This window comes from Camellia sinensis, chromosome 11, assembly GCF_055761805.1.
Source record: "Camellia sinensis isolate YWXY chromosome 11, ASM5576180v1, whole genome shotgun sequence".
NCBI lineage: Eukaryota > Viridiplantae > Streptophyta > Magnoliopsida > Ericales > Theaceae > Camellia > Camellia sinensis.
In genome coordinates, this window is record NC_138971.1 from 131,739,501 (window position 1) to 131,762,525 (window position 23,025).

The following is a 23,025-nucleotide window of genomic DNA, read 5'->3' on the forward strand; positions in this document are numbered from 1 at the left end:
TTGTCTCCATCCCTCCATACACGTGTATGGAGGATAGCTTCAATGCTCAACAGCTGGCTCAAAATATCTGAAAATATCAGAAAAATGAGAAAATTGGCTGCCAGCCAGTTCAAGTGGCCGACCGGCCACTTAAACTAGCTGACCGACCACCCCAACTGGCTGGCAAGGATAAAAAGTGGCTGGCAAATGCCAAAAGTGGCCGACAGGGCCTCACTCTCCTTCAGCCAAGAGGCACCAAGGTTTGACCTAACAACAAGGCCAAAACACAGAGGGTTTAGAGGCTCAAAGATAAGGCGCTTGGCCGAGACCTTCGGGTACTCAAAACTAGCACAAACATGCGCAATCATCGAGTGCACTGGCGATGACGTCTGAGTCTTAAGGTCGGTCAAAAATGAGGTGTCTACAGTCGATTATCATTATCAAACACCTCATCGTATGCTCGATCAACATAAGAGAGGGTTTGATTGGCCATTGAAGATGTATCAGTCCCTTCGGATACACAGATAGTGGAGGAAATGTTCAAGCATAAAGGAGAATTTAATGAAGTTCAATACTTCATTTCTAAGAAGACGGTTACAATTCTAAGATAAACAAAGTTTATGCACGTCTTAGGACGTGGATAGAGTGCATTAATCCGCTAATATCACTAAGTATTGGGTATATTAGTACGGAGGCTAATGTTGGCTACATATTTTGTATAAGCCAATCCCAACTTAACACATGGCACATAAAGGGTAATTTGGGGAGTTAATGTAAGCTCCTAATCAGCAATAGACAAGTGGCAGTTTATATTGATAATAATGGATCTACACAGTATTGAAGCAGCAGACGCAAGATGACGTGACCCAACGGTTACTTACAAATTCAAATTCAAATTCATGAGGGAAGCCTAACTGCAAGAATGATGTAGTGGAGAGCAACTGTGAGAGAACATGATTAGGGATCATGGGAGGACTTTTCGACGATTGGAAGCCCATTTCGACGATTACCATTCGAAAGTATAAATAGAGAAGAAGGCCCTAGAATGAAAGACCTAACCTCAGATCGAGAAACCAGTCTATCTACTTCATATTTCTTTTTAGTTTTACATTTTCAATTCTTTACATTTCCAGCATTTCAATTCTTGTACCGCACTTTATTTCCTAGGAGTAGTTTCAAGTAGTCGCTGCTGTAAACCTTTTCAAGGCTGGGTCATTTCACTGCACTGTAAGTTCTTATTTACTTAATGAAATTTCGTTTTTGAATTGTTCTGTACTTGTTATTTCTTATCAATTTCTCCTAAAACAAGCCACTAGTAAAAGTCATCTTCATTGAGACTGAAAGAATTTCAACACAATCGTCTGATAATTGGTTGGCAATTAAAATTCTGTAAGGACTGATTGATCCTTGCTGGCACGCTTAAATTTACACTATTAACCCTCGAAAGCCAAAAAAAGCCAACACAATCCCTATACCAACAACTATCATAAAAACAAACACAATTTTACTTAATCCCCTCATTAACAATCCCTTTACTACGAATCCCCTCCATTCTACCTCTGAAAACAAACGGGCCCTTTATTTACCCTTGTTTTGGGTTTTTTGGGTTATTATTTCGGATAAACTCAAAATAATTATAAAGAGATAAAAATACATGATTTAGTTATACAATTGAGAAATTTAGTAAAATATCTCTATCTAACTTTAGGTAGTAGGAGATATTCAATATATTTTTTTCTTATTTATTAAGGTCCCACAATAATATTATACTAGTCACTCTGAAATTTCTCTATGAAAAGTAAAAATTTCTTTTTGAAGAACTGAATTTTTCTCTGTGAAAATGTTGAGGGATCCCAACTATTATAAAAATATTTCATGTTTATCTTATAAAATTCTAATATCGGAGACCTTAAACTAAAAAGCCATATACAATTTAATGTATAAATTACTTATACTTTCATAATATTGAAATTATTTTTTGTTAATACTATGTTTTTGCAATTCTTCCATTAAATTTTGAGATAAACTTTTAAAAAATCACATTTTTTTTCCTAATTTTTTATTTTTAGTGATTTTTTATTTTAAAATTTGTGTCAAAAATTTTTATTTTTCAAGTTCATCTAGTTTAGAAGGATAAAAAAGTAACCTTATAATTTTATAAAAAATCATTAAAGATAAAAACAAAAGAAAAAACCTAAATAAAATGCATTTATTTATAGAGAATTGCAGAAAAATAGTATTAACACAAAATAATTATGATGTCAGAAGTGCAAGTCATTTATGTGTTAGATTGTACAACTAAAGTCTAATACTTTCGTCTCTTTATAGTTATTTTGGGTTTATACTATTTTTTTACAATTGTCTCAAGTTCAAATGTGTTGTTTGGTGATGAAAAATAAATTGTTATTAAAATTTCAATTCAGTGAAATAGGGCAGAATTAAAGTGGTAGGGCAGTTATTGTTTGTTTCAAAATAAAAACAAGCACAAAATGTAACACTCCAATTTTTTATTTACCTCATCTCCGGAGAAATCCAAACAGATAACCCAATCTCAATATCGAAAGTTATCTATGTATACTCATTGGCAATGCATATATAGTTAAGGATTTGGTGAGAGAAATAGAAAGAGAAAATAAAATGTAATCTCACTTTTTATTTAGTTATAATAGAAAATATAAGAAAAAAAAAGTAAGAGGAAAATGTAATCTCACTTTTTATCTTTTGAGTTCATTTGTGCTCTTTTCTTTCTTCATTTCCCAACTCAACCAAACATAACTTAAAATTCGAATCGTATTAGTTTTTTTTCATTTGCTTTCTATTTCTCTTTTTCTTTCCATTTCATTTATCAAATCTTTCAACCAAACACAACCTTATTATTTCTCCTAAAGAGAGAAGATGAAGTAAACTTTTGTGTTCTTATACTTTCAAAAACAGAAAACAAAAATAATACACAATTTGCCCTCAGTCCTACAAATTCAATAAAAAAAAAAAATTTCATTTTTATTGCCTATTATTTGTAAGCCTGACATTATTTGAAGCTTTTCAAATCATAAATAAAAATAACCTTTATATTTTATTTTAACAAAAAGACATGTAAATACATTCACTTTTCAATTGATATAATGAGATTTCTTCTCATAGCCCGGAGCTCAACACAACTGGGCTTAATAGAATATTTTGTGTGTCTATCATCACAATTTCTTGGATAGAATATGAATTTTGCACTATAATTGGGTTTTATTTTCAAAAAATTGTTCGTAATGATAGAACTAATCAATACTAATAATAATTAATATATTTAATTTAATGCAAAACGCAATTAAGTTTCATGTACTAACCAAAAGTAATCTCATTTTCATTTCTCGAGATAAATTTAGTATTCAAACAAAACATAATTGAATTTCACATATTAAAGATCAAACATAAAGATAAAAACAACATAAGGATCAAACATTAGTACAATTTGGTTTAACTAAATTTAAACATTTTTTCAGATGCTCCGATTGTGGTTTGAACGAGTTTAATTCCTTAAACCTCTTGGTGATTAGATGTCTACTCCGTTCCTCATCAACTACTTTTTTTTATTAAGAGACCCAAGTGCACTAAGAAAAGAATTCCCATCACAGTGCTCCACATGATGACTGCAACCACAATAGTAGAACTAAGTGATTCCCTATCAATTTTTGGTGTGACCACAACAATAGAGATTGCATATGTCACTGTCATTGATGTCACAGTCAACCACATGATCACAACTAGAAACGACATGCAAATTCTTCTCTTGAATACCAATCCACTTATGAGCAACATGATTGTGCTTAGAGATGCAACAAATCCTATCGTGCTAGCACGAAGAAAATATAGGTATGAATTTGGATAATTATAAGCCATTATAGCTTCCCCGGCTCTATGCCCATTTGAAATGTCTTGCCAAACACCACTTGGAGGATTGACCCCAGCTTGAAAAGCTATTGTTGCAATGAGTGTTGCCACTAATATTAATGTTTCCTTTTTCTTTGCTAACCACTCACCCTCTCCGACATCCTTACCACTCATGGCTCCAGCTTTTTGAAGTTTATGTTCAATAGTATCTAAATTTTCCTCATCCTTTCTAACTTGTGCTAGAATGTCCAATGCTGTGAACCCACTAGCATTTTTCACATTTACGTCTACTCTCGCATTGCAAAGCAGGTATTTTAAGACCTGCAAAATAAATAATAAAATAAATAAAAATTGGAATTGAATTGACTAGCAAGTTGGAAAAAGTATAATCATGTTACTGCTAAGCGAGAGGAAGAAGTCTTTTAGGTTGTCATTGTGTTGATTTAATCTCTATATTTCTAGTAATAGCAATTTTGCTTTTGTTTTTTTGATTTTTTATGTTGTGTCAATTTAGTCTAGTTGATAACATATATTAAGAGACTACACAAAAATTTAGAGCAAAATACTCCATTAAAAAAAATGCTCCACTCAAAAAGAAATTAATCATTTCAAATTGGATGTTAAGCCCTCAATTACTTTGAGGAGAATGAATGAATTCTTTTTCCCTTTGATTTCAGTCCAATTTTGAAAGAAGTGTGATAAATTGGACTAAATTGATACAATGTTGTAACTGAAGGGTAAAATTAATGTAATCAAAACTATAATAACCAAATTGACACAAAAGACAAACTAAAAGAACTACATGTATAATTTACCCTAACTTTAATTACTTAAGAGACAAACTAAAAGAACTACAAGTATAATTTACCCTAACTTTAGTTACTTCTGATAATATATTACTCAGTTACAACTTTGACCATATCATTTTTTTTTTGTTTAAAAAAGATAAAATAAAATAGGAAAATATTTATTGCAGTCATACCTCGACTTGTTTATTTGCCACAGCTAAATGTAAAATGGTGTGGCCTCCTCCATCTTTAGCATTCACAAACTCTTTATTTTTAATGGTATCCATCAGTTCTTTTAGAGACTCAAACTGATTATGCATCACACATAAATGTAAGATAGTCTCACCCCGGTCCATCACGACTTCAACTGCATGGGGGTTGGCTTGAACTAACACTTTCAAAACATCGACCTTGCCCTTCATGATGGTAAGATGGAGCGGGTTTCTACCATTTTTGTCACAAGCTAGACACATGTTAGGGTCTACCTGTGATAATCCTGCTCCGTATTATGCTAATATGTCCTTATTATGAATGTGATTATGTGTTTGATATGATTTTGTGTGCCATTTATGTAAAAATATGTGGTTTTGAATTTCTATCTGTTCACCGTAGGAATATCTGTTTAATTATCTGCTTTGGAATTTAAATTGAAGGCCCTATCGGCCGCGAAACCCGAAATTAATTACGCCATTGTGATTGGCATAATTTTTAGAGCCTACGGTGAAATTTAATTGAAAATTGATTCGGATCAAATTAAATAGATTAAATTGGTGTTTTAATGCTCAATTATTTAATATTAATTAATTGTGCTTATGAGAGCTTATATAAAGGGCCAATTACACCCACATTTGGTGGTTTGGAGATCAAAAATTTGATTCTACACCTTAGAGTGAGAGAGGGTCGGCTCTAGAGAGAGAGGAAGAAGGAAAATTGTGTGTTTGGCTCAAGTTTGTGGAATTGGAAGGTTGGACTCAAGATTTAACTAGAATTTGTGAAGATTAAAGCTCCTAGGTGCGTAAATTCATAAATTTAATGTTGTAATTTTGTGAATTTTAGGCTTGATGATGATCAAGAACATAACTTGACTTGAATTTGTTGGAATTGGAGCTTGTATGAACATGCATGTGTATAATTGTTGTAATTTTGTATGTTCAAGCATGTATTGAGTTGAATATGGGATTATGAGCATTGAAACCTACATGCAAGTATAATTTTGTTGATTTTCATAATTATGAGCATCATTGGTGCTATTTGAAAGGGAATTGAGGTCAAAAATTTACATGCATGTTTGGTTGTTGGAAATATGGAGCCTACATGAGATTTGAAGGCATGAGTTTGAATTATACAAAAGAAGTGTTGAATAATTTGAGAATGTGATCATGATTTTGAGCAATTGACCTCATGGAACTTAGGTAAGACAGTATGACAGTATGACTGTAGCTGAGTATGAGGCTAAATTCACTGAATTGGCCAGGTTTGCACCACATGTGATTGATAATGATTATAAGAAAGCGAGACACTTTGAATGTGGGCTTCGAAGTGACATTTTAGAAAGGGTGAATGTCTTGAAGCTAGAAACCTATATTGGGGTGCTAGACAAGGCCATAATATCAGAAGCTAACATAGCTAGACAGACTAAGTCAACAATTGACTGGAAAGGCAACAAAAGGCAAGGCTTCTTCTCAAAGAAGAAATTTTTGAAAAAGCAAAACACGGGCTCCTCAAGTACTTCAAATTCTTCCCGAGATACATCCCCAATGTGCAACATTTGTAGTAAAAGGCATCGTGGGGTTTGTTACCGTGTGTCAGGAGCCTATTTCAAATGTGGTAAACAAGGGCATATGGCCCGAGATTGTAATCAGAATAGTGGGAAGATAGCTGCTAGTTCCACTGCATCGATCCCAAAACCAGGAAATACTATGAGATCTACTACCACCAGAGATACCGTGAGGCAAAGGAGAGTTTTTGCGCTTGCTCCGGGCGATACACGGATTGCTAACGCAGTTGTCTCAGGTACTATTTCTATATATAATCAGGATGCCTTTGTGTTAATTGACTCCGGATCAACACACTCTTTTGTGACATGTGCATTTGCATCTAGACTAAGTAGACCTTTAGAATTATTGCCATATCTGCTATGCGTATCTGCTCCATCCGAGGAATCTGTATTGTGTGAATCTGTATATCGTTTTTGTGACATGCGTGTTGGGAATGCCATTCTATATGTGGATTTGTTGCCGTTGAACTTTAGGCACTTTGATGTAATTTTGGGCATGGATTGGTTAACTAAATATTGTGCCACCATTGATTGTGTGACAAAATGGGTTGTGTTTAGACCACCAGAACAGGAAGAAATTGTGTTTATGGGTAACGGGGTAGTACCTCCACCTTATTTAATATCTACAGTGAAGACATGTAAACTGATCAGGAAAGGGTGCCAGGGGTATTTGTGTTATATGTTGTCTGAACAATCTGTAAATGTTGAATTGAACAGTATTCCTATTGTTAGAGAATTTCTAGATGTGTTTCCAAATGAATTACCAAGGGAATTGGTAGACAGGGAGATAGAGTTTACAATTGAGACTATGCCAGGCACCCAGCCTATTTCTAAAACTCCCTACAGAATGGCTACTGCCGAAATGAAAGAACTAAAAGAACAGTTATAGAACCTACTCGATAAAGGGTTTATCCGACCCAGTACTTCACCATGGGGTGCACCGGTGTTATTTGTGAAGAAGAAAGATGGAACTTTGCGTTTGTGCATCGACTATCGAGAACTGAACAAGGTAACGATAAGGAATAAATATCCCCTACCTCATATTGATGACCTATTTGATCAGTTGCAGGAATCACAAGTGTTTTCCAAAATCGATTTGAGATCTAAGTATCATCAGTTGAAAGTAAAGGCAAAAGATATTGAGAAAACCGCATTCAGAACGAGGTATGGTCATTTTGAATTTCTTGTTATGCCGTTTGGGTAACTAATGCTCCGGCAGCGTTTATGGACTTAATGAATCGAATTTTTAAAACCTACCTTGATGAATTTGTTGTGGTTTTTATTGATGACATTTTGATATACTCGAAGAATAGACTTGAACATGAACATCATTTGAGAACTGTCCTACAAATACTTAGGGAAAGGAAATTATTTGCTAAACTAAATAAATGTGAGTTTTGGTTGGATGAAGTTGTTTTCTTAGGGCATGTTATCAACAAAGAGGGGATTTCAGTAGACCTGCAGAAAATAGAGGCAATTTTGAATTGGCCTACACCGACTAATATGACAGAAGTCCGCAGCTTCATGGGCTTAGCCGGGTATTACAAGAGGTTTGTGAAAGACTTTTCAAGGATAGCTGTACCTCTTACCCAGTTGACACGCAAGAGGCAATCATTTGAATGGAATGACGAAAGAGAATCTGCCTTTCATGAATTAAAAACGAGACTGACCACTGCACCAGTATTGACATTGCCCACAGGTACGGAAAACTTTGTAATTTTCAGTGATGCATCTTATAAAAGGTTTGGGTTGTGTATTAATGCAGAGCGGAAAGGTTATTGCTTACGCCTCCCGACAGTTAAGACCACACGAGAAAAACTACCCAACACATGATTTAGAATTGGCCGCAGTTGTTTTTGCTTTGAAAATCTGGTGGCATTATTTGTACGGGGCAAAGTGTGAAGTCTACACGGACCACAAAAGTCTGAAATACTTCTTTACACAGAAGGAGTTAAACATGCGACAGAGGAGATGGCTCGAACTGATAAAAGACTATGATCTTGAGATTCAGTATCACCCTGGGAAAGCTAACACAGTTGCTGATGCCTTGAGCAGAAAATCGACGGGGAGTATGGCATGCTTGCTTACTGAACAGAAAGAGAGCTTGCAAGATTTTGAGAAGTCTGAAATTGAAGTGGTATTGTGTGAACAGGGCAGATTGATAGCCATCATTTCAGCCGAATCGACAATCATTGATGAAATTAAACAGAAACAGAAAGATGACGAATTCCTCAAGAAAGTGATTGATGAATTTGAGACAAGTCCGAAAGCAGAGTTCAGCATTGAAGGTGAGGTGTTGAGATTTCGGAACCGAATGTGTATCCCAGATATTCCGGAACTAAAGAAAAGGGTTCTAGATGAAGCCCATAAATCAGTGTTTGCTATGCATCCGGGTAACAATAAAATATATCGGGATCTGAAACAAAGCTATTGGTGGCCTAAAATGAAGAAATAAATTGCAGAATACGTGTCCAAATGTCTTTAGTGTCAGCTATTTAAAGCTGAACATCAGAAACTAGGCGGTCTACTTCAACCTCTCCCTATTCCTGAATGGAAGTGGGAACATGTGACTATGGATTTTGTTGTTGGCCTACCTCGGACACCTCGAGGTATGGATTCTATTTGGGTTGTAGTTGATAGACTGACTAAATCTGCACATTTTCCAACCAGTTAGAACTACATTTAATGCTTATAGACTGGCTACAATATATGTTGATGAGATTGTCCATTTACACGGAGTTCCGGTATCTATTGTGTCGGATAGAGATCCGAAATTTGTATCTAGATTATGGAAGAGTTTGCAGGAAGCTATGGGGATAGAACTAAGGTTCAATACTGCATTTGTAATAACCCTCACCACTGATTACCGTTAAACATTGATTACTGATAATTGAACTGATTATAAGTACTGAACTGACTGACTGAAATTGAAAACCGAATTGACTGAGTACATGTTAGTTAATTGCATTTTATCTGTTGACAGTATGATTATCTGTTCATGTTCATATGTTTAAACTGCTAATTGAAGGCCTTATCGGCGGCCGAATCCGAAACCGATTAGTGTTCTATGACCCTCATAATTTATGTGATTTTATAGTACAATTATCTGAAAATTGATTAGGTATGATTAAATTAGATTAAATAAGCTAATTAAAGAGTTGGACTTAATTACCGAATTGCCACCCTTAGTGGTCCACTCAAATACACACACATGAGCCTTGTATACACTTCAATCAGAGCATTTCATCAGCTCATTTGTTGAGCCTAACCGACCAAGAGAGGGAAAGGGAGAGGAATTGAGTTCTACCTTGTGAGTTGCTTGGAAATTGAAGGAATTGGAACATAGGTTGCAAATTTAGCTTCCTCACCTTGTAACTAAAGCTCTAGGTAAGGAATTCAACCCCTCTTTGTTGTGTTTAAGCTCATTCATGTAAGATTCTTGAGCCTCTAGTGATTCAAGTCTAGAATTGGTTCATTGTTGTTGATTTGGAACTCATTTCATGCATGCATGTTAGTAATGTAGATGTTTGAGTTGTTTTCATGGCAAAAGGTTACATGCATGTCCATCTTTTGGTCATACTCCATGAATTCATCATGTTCTTGAAGAAATGAGTCCATTTGAACAAGCTTTGAAGATTGAATTTGGTTTGAATCCATGCATGTTTGCATGTTTTTCATATTTTTGAAAATGGGTTTGAATGTGGTTTTAATTGACTCACCTTTGGGGCTTGAATTCATAAATTGAGCTTTGAAACTTGTTATACATTGAATTTAGTGATGTTTTCCAGAATTTGGGCCCAAGAGGTCGAGTTTGGAGTGGTAGAATGCTTGGTTTGAGCTTGGGAGGCAGATCTGGAAATTCCAGATTTGGCTTCCTCGCTCGAGCGAAGGATTCCCCGCTCGAGCGAGCACCTTTGTCCAGGGCTCCGCTCGAGCGACCATCGAGCGACCATCGCGCGTAAAATCACAGCATCCAGTATTTTTACTGTTTTGCAGACCGCTCGAGCGAAGGATTCCTCGCTCGAGCGAAGCCTTTGATTTTGGACTTACGCTCGAGCGGAGAAAGTCTCGCTCGAGCGAAGCTCCTATTTTCAGCAAACTTTGTAAAATGTTTTCTAAGTGTATTTTTGCATCCTCGTCCCATCCTAGGCATTCTTAGGCCTAGTTTAAGACATTTAGATGGGGATGTCGTTGTAGAACACACCTAGGCAAATTAGGGATTAAGTTATGAGATTTCCCAACTGTGTAGCTTAGTGTGTTCAATCTGTTAACTGTGTAGGGTTGGCGACTGGGGAGATACGCTCTAGCATACTGTAGCCCAAACTCTGTGAGTAACAACTGTGTAAAGATATGTTCAACTGATATCTTTTGAATACTGAACTGAACTGTTTACTGAACTGGTATTACTGAATGAATGTATGTCCTTTATTTCTGAACTGTACTGTGGCATCCTTAGTACCTACTGTTTACTGTTACTGTTACAGAGATCTCTGTCGGTTCCCTCGTGGAGCCACTACTGTTTACTGACTGATGGCCATCATTACTGTTCGGTCTTTTAAGACCTACTGTCACTGTTATGCTAATGGATGTACCACATATGACTGTTTACTGTACTGAACAACTGAAATACTGATTGAATTGAACTGTTTTCATTACTGTAAGGACATTCATTCTAAACCCCTTTACGCATTGTGTTATTCACTGGGCTTTAGCTCACTGCTCATATATATATGTAGGTGTACAGGCACCAGACCGGAGCTAGGAGCGCGGGTTAGACTCCAGTTTTGTCAAGCCAGCCTATGTGCCTCACTGCGAGGTTCCGAGTTGCCATGCTATGGCTTTGGGGTGTTTTGTTTGTTTCCCCCGTCTGTCTCCATACTGTTTGGACTACTATACTGTTATAAAGGGATTAGGTCCCTGTACTGTGTGACTGTAAATTTTGTAGAGACCGTACTATTTTGTACAGACGGAATGTTTTCTGTACTGTTTTGTAGGGTTGAGTCCCTAGTTTGAATGGATGTGAATATTGTACATACTGTTCTGTACTGTTTATGTATGAATGCATGAAAAATCTTTTGCATACAGACTGTCACAGCTCGTTGGGCATTGTTTAATTACTGTATTGGCTTCCGCCAGGCCCTGTACTCTGTTTTACTGTATTACTGTTAAGCAGGCCTTCGGTAATCTCGGATTACTGGCCGGTTACGGTGCTAAACCCATAGGGCCGGGTTTGGGTCGTGACAGCATTCCACCCACAGATAGATGAGCAATCAAAACGAACAATACAGACATTGGAAGGTATGCTTCGGATGTGTGCTTTAGATTTTCAGGGGAGTTGGAAAGACTATTTGCCACTAACAGAGTTTTCCTACAATAACAGCTTCCACTCCAGCATCGGTATGGCACCATATGAGGCTTTGTATGGTAAAAGGTGTAGAACACCAATTTGTTGGACAGAAGTTGAGGATAGAGCTTTACTTGGGCCTGAAATTGTGCAAGACACTTCTGAGAAGATCAAAACTATTCAGCAATGGCTCAAAACAGCTCAGGACCGACAAAAGAATTGTGCAGATGTTCGAAGAAGACCTCTTGAGTATGAGGTTGGTGACCATGTGTTTATTCGCTTGACTCCAATGAAAGGCCACGTCAGATTTGGAAAGAAGGGTAAGTTGTCGCCCCGTTACCTTGGGCCGTTTCAAATTCTGGAAAGGTTTGGTCCAGTTGCTTATAGAGTTGCTTTGCCACCCGGATTCGAGCAAATCCATAACGTGTTTCATGTATCAATGTTGAGGGGTTATCTTCGAGACCCGTTTCACGTGATCGATTATCACCGGGTAGCTCTTGATGAAAATATGGAGTACGCTGAATGGCCGGAACGAATCATTGACCGACAAGTGAAACAACTGAGAAGCAAGTTCATCCCAATGGTGAAAGTGGAATGAAAAGAACACTATGAAATAGATGCCACGTGGGAAAAAGATGATGAAATGCGACTACGCTATCTACATTTGTTTCCCGACGAAGGTAAAATAAGTTTGGAGGACCAAACTTCCTAAAGGGGGGAAGACTGTGATAACCCTGCTCCGTATTATGCTAATTGGTCCTTATTATGAATGTGATTATGTGTTTGATATGATTTTGTGTGCCATTTATGTGAAAATATGTGGTTTTGAATTTCTATCTGTTCACCGTAGGAATATCTGTTTGATTATCTGCTTTGGAATTTAAATTGAAGGCCCTATCATCCGCGGAACCCGAAATTAATTACGCCATTGTGATTGGCATAAATATTAGAGCCTACGGTGAAATTTAATTGAAAATTGATTCGGATCAGATTAAATAGATTAAATTGGTGTTTTAGTGCTCAATTATTTAATCTTAATTAATTGTGCTTATGAGAGCTTATATAAAGGGCCAATTACACCCTCATTTGGTGGTTTGGAGATCAAAAATCCGATTCTACACCTTAGAGTGAGAGAGCGGCTCTAGAGAGAGAAGAAGAAGCAAAATTGTGTGTTTGGCTCAAGTTTGTGGAATTGGAAGGTTGGACTCAAGATTTAACTAGAATTTGTGAAGATTAAAGCTCCAAGGTGAGTAAATTCATAAGTTTAATGTTGCAATTTTGTGAATTTTAGGCTTGATGATGATCAAGAGCATAACTTGACTTGAATTTGTTGGAATTGGAGCTTGTATGAACATGTATGTGTGTAATTGTTGTAATTTTGTATGTTCAAGCATGTATTGAGTTGAATATGGGATTATAAGCATTGAAACCTACATGCAAGTATAATTTTGTTGATTTTCATGATTATGAGCATCATTGGTGCTATTTGAAAGGGAATTGAGGTCAAAAATTTACATGCATGTTTGGTTGTTGGAAATATGGAGCCTACACGAGATTTGAGGGTATGAGTTTGAATTATACAAAAGAAGTGTTGAATAATTTGAGAATGTGATCATGATTTTGAGCAATTGACCTCATCTTGCTTGTATACTCATGACATACAATGTGTTTGCATGTTCTGGAACCAAAATTATGAGTTTTGGACCTTTCGAGGTCGAATTTAGACTTGAGGAACAATTCTGGAAAACCCAGAATTTATGATGTCCGCTCAAGCGGGGGAACCACCGCTCGAGCGGGAAATACGAGCTCCTAGAATATTTTGCAGACATGATGTCCACTCGAGCGGGGAAGTCCACGCTCAAGCGTGGAGCTACGTAGAATGACCTTCAGCTCGAGCGCTCGACTTTACGCTCGAGCGTAAAAGTGAGGCAACCAGTACTTTTGCAGACCTTATGGGTCCGCTCGAGCGGGGAAGTCCACGCTCGAGCGGGGGACCCCTGTTTCTAAAATTTTGAAAATGCCTTCTGTGTTTCGTTTTCCGTTCTCTTTCACTTCTAAGTACTCTTAGGCATGCATTAAGCATTGTAAATGAGTTAAAAGAATAAGAAAGAAGCCTAAAGAGGAATATTTGAATTAAGAACGAATTGAATTGTTTGTGACCCATTGTGTTCATGGAATGTGTAGGGTCGAGCTCCAGGGCAAATCATCCAGCCGATCACCGTGAGTAATATCTTATTAAAGACATCTGAAGTATGTTATTTGTCCAATTACTTACTTCTATGTAAGTCTTATACGTTCGTTAACTCGTATAAATGGACCGAAGGCCAGTTTGACATAAATGAAAGTATGAATGGGCCGAAGGCCAGTTTGACTTGAAAGAAAGTATGAATGGACCAAAAGCCAATTTAACAGGAATGAAAGAATGGTTGGGCCAAAGGACAGTTTGACATGAATGGACGGGCCAGAGGCCGTATGACATAAATGAATGGGCCAGAGGCCGTATGATATAAATGAATGGGCCAGAGGCCGTATGACATGAATGGATGGGCCAGAGGCCGTATGAAACAAATGATTGGGCCAAAGGCCGTCGGACAAGAACGAATTGGGCCCAAGGCCGTTTGATGTGTTTGAAATCGCAGTCACTTGACCTATTGATATTCATATATATACTAGATAGAAATACGAATTGGGCCCAAGGCCGTTTGAAGCATGTTCTAAATACCGCTTGTGTAACTTTTTCATTTGATATTATTCACTGGGCTTTCGCTCACACTTATTCATGTGTTTGTAGATGAGCCAAAAGAGGTCCAAACCCAGCCTCAATGAAGTCTGTGTGGAACAACCAAGGTTTTGAAGAGTCAGCCCTTACGTCTCACGCACGAGACTCGTCTTCGCCATTTTGCTATCTTATTATATTTTGTCATGTTGGTGAGAACTTTGGATACGTTTGTATATAGTTTTGATTGGCTAACCTAGACTTGAGTGATCCTGTCTATACATAAATTTTATGTTACTGTATTTTCTGATGTGAGTTATTAATATGTATATGTATGGTTTGTTATGACGTGTCATGTAAGCACAGCTCTATGGACAAAGTTTTAAATTTGCTTCCGTTTGGCCCCTTTACTCGGATGAGTTATGTCTTATTTGATTTGAAGCCGTTGGTAATCTCGTAATTACTGGCCGGTTATGTCCTTAACCCATGGGGGCGGGTTCGAGTCATGACACTACCGATATCAACGCTTGTACAATCTGAACGTGCCCTTTAGCCGATGCCAAGTGAAGGGCAGAGCATTGTGAAGAATCCAAAACTTCAACAAGATCTGGATTTAAAACCAAAATTTCTGTCACGAAATCTGTATGCCCTCGCAATGCAGCAACATGCAAAGGACTCCAACCAAAGGTAACTCTATCAAGAACTAGTGGATCTTCTTCAAGTACTTTATGTAATAATGTGACACTACCTTTTATTGCTGCTTCATGAAGTCTTTGTTCCATTTTCTCTCTCACTGGTATATACTCAAAATTCACATGAAACGTAGTTGTGACTAAAAATGTGTATTAAGTTTAGTATTTATATACATACAAACATTAATATAAGAACATAAATTTTTGTTGACTCTACATTAAGATCTTCTGTCTTTTTCTTTTTTTTCTTTTTGTTATCATGTGCAAAGAGTTGACTTGATATGGTATATTCCACTCATTTGTTTTCATTGGATTTTAAATTAACATGTGGAAAGAGTGAAGTTGATATAAAATATAAATAATGATATACAAATACATAAATAGACAATTTTAGTGATTGGTTGTTTAAGTGTCATTGAGGTTCTACTCCCCCAATTCCCCCCTCCCCTTGAGTTTGATAAATGAGTTTTAGAGATAAAAAATACGAAAAATTGTTTGATTTAATTTTTTTCAAAATATGTTTTAGAAAATTATTTTGAAAGAGAGTTTTGGAAAAAGTGATTGATTTGATGTGTATGAGAGAGAGATTTGTTTGGAAAATTTGTAAATCAAACAAGTTTTGAGAAATTTTTTGGGAAAATTTTGTTTGGTTTGATTACTTTTAAAAACTTATTTATAGAGAATTTTTTTCAAAAATTTTTGGGAAACACAAACCAAACAAGGCAATTATTGTGTTCCTTCATTACTTAAAAAATGAATAAGTAAATAAATAAACGACAATGCTACGTAACTCAAATTTTATGGCTCAAAAGTGGCTCAAATGGCCAAAACGACGTCGTTTTGAGTACAGAACAACATAAAAATGGCCAAAATGACGTCGTTTTGGCTATTTGAGTCACTTTTGAGCCACAAAATTTGAGTTACGAGACATTTTCCATAAATAAAATTGTACAGAATAGTGTCATTCTTTTATTCAATAGCATACTTAGGATAATAATTTATAAGTATGTTATTTTTACAATTTTTTTTTTATAGGAGATAATTTAAATATTAAAAAAATTATATTAAATTGAACAATTGATTATGTAAGGCAGTTCAATAGCGCGTACCTGCAATTCCAACACACCAATCATTACATCTATGCAAGAAAGAGTGAAATAAGCAATCAAAAAAATGCCCCTTAAATAAATGCTTATAAATAATTAATTTTTACTTTTGACAATAATTAACCTTGGTTCCAGACCAACTAAAATAATTTAGTTAGTTATATAAAAGCAAACTATGTACAAATTTTTGGTGATTTTAACCTTTTCCTTAATATATTTCAGTCAATTTTTATATTTTATGAGTGGGAAGAGTTGGAACCGATTTGTTTTTGTGGTTAAATATTAAGCAAGCAATGTGACAGGGTGGGAAGAGTTGGACCCGATTTGTTTTTGGCAAAATATTAAACAAGCAATGTGACAGGGTTGGTAGACTTTTATTTTATTTTTTTATAATAATGATGTACTTATCATGTTTTTATATCACATTAAATAAATTATTAGTTATGATATTATCAATAATTTTACATTAAAAAAAATTATTACTGAAGTCCAACTTTAACAAATTAATTAGCTGAGAGGGTAATTTATATGAAAATTGGGCCAAGCTGGGTAATGGGCCGTTATGGGCCACAGTACGAAAGGCTGAGTAAAAAGACTGAGTAAAATGGCTATAAAGTTATTCCGGTCCAAAGGAGGCTTAAAAGTTACCCCGGTCCAAAAGAGGCTTGAAGTTATTCCGGTCCCAAAGAACTTACGGTAAGCTCGGTCGGGACCACGTTATTGGTTATCCCGGTCGAGACATACCATGGTTAGCACTGGGAGAAACCGAGGGAATAGCAGTGAATGGAAGAGCCAAGCTAAAGTTATCTCGGTCTAGTTTGCGGCTCAACGCAGCCATACTTACCTCGGTCATATTGGAATCCGACCATGGTAAAACCATCTCACTTGGTTTAAACAGTGAGGAGGGTGTTGAAGGATAAGCATTACCTTTCAGGAGTATGACTCCTAGGAGGACTCTACATGGAGGAGTAAGAGTCCTACTAGGATTGTGCCACGCAGAACCTATAAAAGCTCACAACATCACCCATGGAGAGGTAACACAACTTTGATTCTCGAATACACAGAGCTTTTTGTCTATTTGTCTATTTTGCTGACTTAGGCATCGGAGAGGTATCCGGCACACACCCGCTGGCTAGCTCACATTTGTGTTTTCAGGGAATAAAGCGACGACGTACGGAGGAGCGCAATCTTGATCAACAGGATTATACGAGAATGTTTATTTCTTTCCCGTACAATTGGCGCCATCTGTGGGAACAAACAGAACGAACAAAATCTCTTGATCAAGTTTCCCTCGTTGAATGGCGCACAACAAAGATTTGCCACAGTCCGCCATCGACGGACAAACCCCAGAGGGGGGTAGGAGGCACGAAAGATTGCCCTCTATCCCTCCTATGGCGGACTTAGAGCCCTAGCGACAGAATCCCCGGAGGGATACTAGGGGGAGGCAGAATAATAGTCCCCGTCGCTCTCGCTCACAAAGTCCTGAAAGGCAAAGGCAAAGAATCGACCCTCAAGCTTTGGAGGATCGCGTAAAAGAGCAAGATGAATTGATAAGGAAGATGGCGGTGGACATGGAGACCATGAAGCGCCAGATCAAGGGAAAAGAAGTGGCGACGAGAGAGAGGCGCAAAGGTAATACGCCTTCTTGCCACTCTGAAGATCGTGATAGGCATATCACGCCATCGCAAGCAGAGAGTAGAAGCTTCAGGACAGGCGACACTCAAACAAAGACTTCCAGAACTCGTTACTCCAGGTCTGAGAGAACGAGATCATTGAGGTCTTACACTGAGGGAAGTACCTATCGGCCCTTACACACGCACCAAACATCATCCAGGCAAACGGAGTTGCCTAGATCGTACGACTTACGGACCGTGCTTGAAGAAAGGGCGCGACAGAATGAGGATGCCAGGGCACGCGACCTGCACAGAGTTTCAGCCCTTCGGCGGTTGGCTCCTCGGACGGATGGAAGCGTCGAGGTTGGAATGCCAGTACCACACCTTGCCTACGAACCAACAGATAAAGCGTTGGCAAGACTACATAGCTCGTCGTTCGTTCCGGCGATTGAGAATGCATCATTACCCTCAGGCTTCGTCCAGCCTAAATTTACCACGTACGAAGGGAAGACAGACCCTTATATGCACCTAAGCCACTTCCGCCAGGTTATGGTGGTATATCGATGAAACGAGGCTTTGATGTGCATCCTCTTCCCATCAAGCCTTGGTAACCTAGGCTTGACTTGGTTCGAAAAACTTCCAGAAGGCAGCATAGCCTCCTGGGCGCAATTGGCAGAGGCATTCGTAACAAGGTTCAGAACGAACACCAAAACCCCGGTGGAAATTGATTAACTGCTCTCCATCGACATGGACGAAAAAGAGTCATTAAGATCCTATAATAGCCGCTACTGGGAGACCTTCAACCAGATTGGGGACTGCCCCACCAATCTCGCCATCGCATAGTACAAAAGAGGCCTTCCAGTCGGGAACAGACTAAGAGACTCAATCACTATGACACCACCTCTCACGATGGAGGCCTTAATGGAGAGAGTGCACCAGCACATTCGGGTTGAAAAAGATGGTGCCCGTGCCAAAGCAAAGTCTAGCACGACTGCAGTACCAGATAAAAAGACCGTGGCAAAGGTCAACGCGGTAGAACGTCCGAACAAAAATGGACGAGCCAGGCGGGACAACGGAGAAGACCAGGATAAAAGATGGTTGAGAGTTCGCACTGCCATTACCACGGTATTCAAAAAGCCAATCTACTGGATTCTAAGCGAGATACGCGATGAACCTTTCATCAGATGGCCTGCCAAGCTAGGAGAGGCTCAGAAGGATTACGACGAAAGATCACGGTGCACCTTCCATAAAGAAAAGGGGCACCGCACTGAAAATTGTACACCATTGAGACAACATCTAGAGGAGTTGGTGGCAGCTGGTCACCTGGACAAATACATTGAAGGAGGGGCGCAGCCAGGCCCCAGAATGACAACTACCCGAACAGAATGCCAATCGACGCCCCACCTCAAGGTGTGATAAACGTAATACATGGGATATGCGAACCTGAGCGCGTATGTGAGCTCAGGGACATGATCAAAAAGGTTGAGCACTTAAGGGAGGTTCTAAGTGTACAACCCACAATCAAGAAGGGAAGAACGGAGGCCACCAATGTCATCTCTTTTCCAAACAGAGACTTGGCGAGGATATACTGCCCTTACAACGACGCGCTGGTCGTCACACTCCGCGTTAAGGATTACGACATCAAGCGGATTTTAATAGACCAAGGTAGCTCGTGTGAGATAATGTACTACGACACCTTCAAACAACTGAAATTGGAGGACAAAAACTTGGCACCAGCTGTATCCCCCCTGATCGGATTCAACTCAATGCCATAGTGGCCAGTCGGCAAGATTATCCTTCCAGTCAGGGTAGGAAGCGTGACAAAACAAGTGAAATTTTTGGTGTTGAAGGTCCCTTCTGCTTACAACATAATCTTGGGAAGAACATGGTTGCATGCCATGCGAGCGGTAGCTTCATCCTACCATCAAGTAATGCGATTCCCCAACGACGCCGGGGTAATTGAAGAGGTTTTTGGAGACCAAATTATGTCCAAGCAATGCTTTGTCACAGTTAATGGCAGCCGCGCTGCCAAGGGATATGTTCATTCGATGGAAGAACCTGAGAGCAATGAACTGTTCGCAGATGTCGGCAAAACAGCTGATCAAAAAGCGGTGGAAGACTTAGTAGAGGTAAGAATAGATGAAAAGAACCCGGATAAGTTCTTTTTGCTCGGTTCGTCGTTGTCCAGCACTGAGAGATTAGAGGTCTTGGAATTCTTGACCTCTAACATCAAAGTATTCGCCTGGACACCCTACGACATGCCAAGCATTGATCCAAACTTCATCTGTCACCAACTCAATGTCCACCCATCCGCCAGACCAATCATTCAGCGGACTCGCAGATCGGCACTCCACCACGCCGAGATAGTGGTGGAAGAAGTGGGAAATCTACTAGAGGCAGGAGCTATCAGAGAGGTGCACTACCCCAGATGGATTTTCAACACAGTTGTGGTGCCAAAGAAGAATGGCAAATGGCGGGTCTGTGTCGACTATAAGACAGTCAACAAAGCATGCCCAAAGGACAACTTCCCCTTACGACGGATAGATCAACTGGTAGACCTAACGGCGGGGCACAACCGACTTAGCTTTCTTGATGCGTACAGAGGCTACCATCAGATCACCATGTACGAACCAGACCAGGAGGTCACGTCCTTTACAACTCCAAGAGGACTGTATTGTTACAAGGTCATGCCCTTTGGCCTAAAGAACGCAGGGGCAACATTCCAGAGAATGATCACCAAGATGTTTGAGCCGTTGTTAGGCAGAACAATGGAGGCTTACATCGACGACATGGTGGTCAAGAGCAAGGATGAGAACGACCATCTAAGGGACCTAGGTGAGATGTTCCAGATTCTGAAGAGGCACAAGTTGCGCCTTAATGCATCTAAGTGTGCATTTGGTGTAGGATCTGGCAAATTCCTAGGCTTCCTGGTGACCAACCGGGGTACAGAGGCAGACCCCTCCCAGATCAAAGCTATTCAGGATCTGGAGAGGCCTAACTTAGTAAAGGAAGTGCAGCATCTCACCGGCATGGTAGCAGCACTCAACTGATTCATTAGCCGGTCGTCAGACAGACTACAACCATTTTTTTAAGCATTAAAAGCCAAGTTTGAGTGGAACGAAGAATGCGACCGCGCTCTGGAAAACTTGAAAGAATACATGTCTTCTCCACCACTGCTTGTCACCCCAATACCTGGAGAAGAACTCTTCCTGTACCTAGCGGTCTCTCAGCACACAATTAGCGCAGTGTTGGTCCGTGCGGAAGGAATCCAACATCTGCCCATCTATTATGTCAACAAGACATTGCTGGGCGCCGAAACAAGGTACTTGCCACTGAAAAAACTGGCCTTGGCCTTGATGATGGCCTCAAGGAAGTTGTCGCACTACTTTCACGCCCACACCATAGTCGTCCTCACAGCTTTCCCATTAAAAGCTTTGTTTGAGAGGGCGAACTTTTCTGGACGAATCTTGAAATGGACAGTAGAATTGGGACAATTCGACATCAAGTTCCAATCCAGAACCGCGATAAAGTCCCAAGCTTTAGCAGACTTTGTCGCAGAATTCACCCCAGAAAGTCATCATATCTGCCCAGTCGACCTGACTGACATAACCGAACTAAGGATAAAAGTTGACGCCGAAATAGCGCAACCCCTGGTGCAGGATACTCAGTCAGACCCCAAGGCAGACCAGAGTAAAGAAAGCAAGGAAGAAGCGAACCATACCACACCAAACCAAGACTCACCAACAAATAAAGACTTGGTACAATCAGATAACGAGGGGCCGACAGTAAGCATGGACCTTGAAGAAAATGCCAGCAACATTCTTAACCCCACGGCATCATCTGATCCCTCCACTTGCTGGAAGTTATTCGTTGGAGAGATGTGGAAGCTCTTCGTGGACGGAGCATCTAACCGACATGGTGCAGGACTTGGCATAGTCCTCATCTCACCAGACAGCCTAGTTGTGGAGCAAGCAGTCAACCTTGGCTTCCTAGCATCAAACAACGAAGCAGAGTATGAAGCGCTTCTTGCAGGTCTCAAATCAGCATCCTACATGAAGGCCACTGAGCTAATGGTTTACAGCGACTCACAGCTGGTGGTAAACCAAATTTCAGGCGACTACGAGGCAAAGGATGACAGGATGGCTAAGTATCAAGACTTAGTCAGAAAAGAGATCAAGAAATTTGAAGTAGTGAGGATAGAACAGATTGGCAAAGAGGAAAACAGTAGAGAAGATGAACTAGCAGGCTTTGCTTCAATGGCAGATATATCCATCCCTCATCCGTTGCTAATTGACTACTTACCAAGACCAAGCATTGAAGACCCCAAAGCAGAAGAGGTATGTTGCGCCGAACTAGGCCCCTCATGGATGGATCCTATCATACTGTTCTTAAAAGACGGCGTCTTACCAGAAGAAAAGAAAGAAGCCAACAAAATTAGAGCAAAGTCGCAGCGATTTTGGCTCTCCCCATTTATGGCATTGTACAAAAAGTCATTTACAAGACCTTATCTAAAGTGTGTTCACCCCAGAAAAGTGGAAGCATTCTTGTTCGAAATACACGAAGGCGTGTGCGGAAGCCACCAAGGAGGAAGATCGTTAGCTTACAGAGCCATTTTGCAAGGGTACTGGTGGCCATACATGCAAGCAGACTCGAAGAAGTATGTGAAGAAGTACGAGAAATGTCAGAAGTTCGCACACCAAATACATCAGCCGGCCAGAGAACTCCTACCATTGACCAGCCCATAGCCCTTTGCAATGTGGGGCTTGGACATAGTAGGACCACTTCCAACAGCACCCGGAAACAGGAAGTTCTTTCTCGCAGCAACAGACTACTTCACAAAGTGGGTGGAAGCAGAAGCATTGATATCAATCAAGGAAAAAGATGTGAAGAAGTTCATCTGGCAGAATATCATTACTCGATTCGGCATACCTAAAGCCCTAATATCAAACAACGGCACTCAGTTTGATGGCAAAATCTTTAGAGGCTTTTGTGAAGAATACAAGATAGAGTTCTACAATTCTACACCGGCATATCCCCAAGCCAACGGCCAGGCAGAAGCATCAAACAAGGTCATCTTGGATGGACTGAAGAAAAGGTTAGAAAGAGCAAAAGGCAAATAGGCTGAGGA

General features: G+C 39.3%; 1 protein-coding gene across 1 annotated transcript; it reads right to left on the reverse strand.

Moving 5' to 3' along the window:
* Positions 1 to 3,546: 3,546 nt before the first annotated feature.
* On the reverse strand, positions 3,547 to 15,268 carry LOC145802633 (uncharacterized). Its single transcript, XM_082895392.1, has 3 exons — positions 15,002 to 15,268; positions 4,844 to 4,957; positions 3,547 to 4,182 (listed from the first exon to the last, which is right to left on the reverse strand). The coding sequence occupies exons 1-3, from the start codon at positions 15,266 to 15,268 to the stop codon at positions 3,547 to 3,549; spliced, it is 1,017 nt and encodes a 338-aa protein (XP_082751518.1).
* Between the last annotated feature and the right edge of the window lie 7,757 nt (positions 15,269 to 23,025).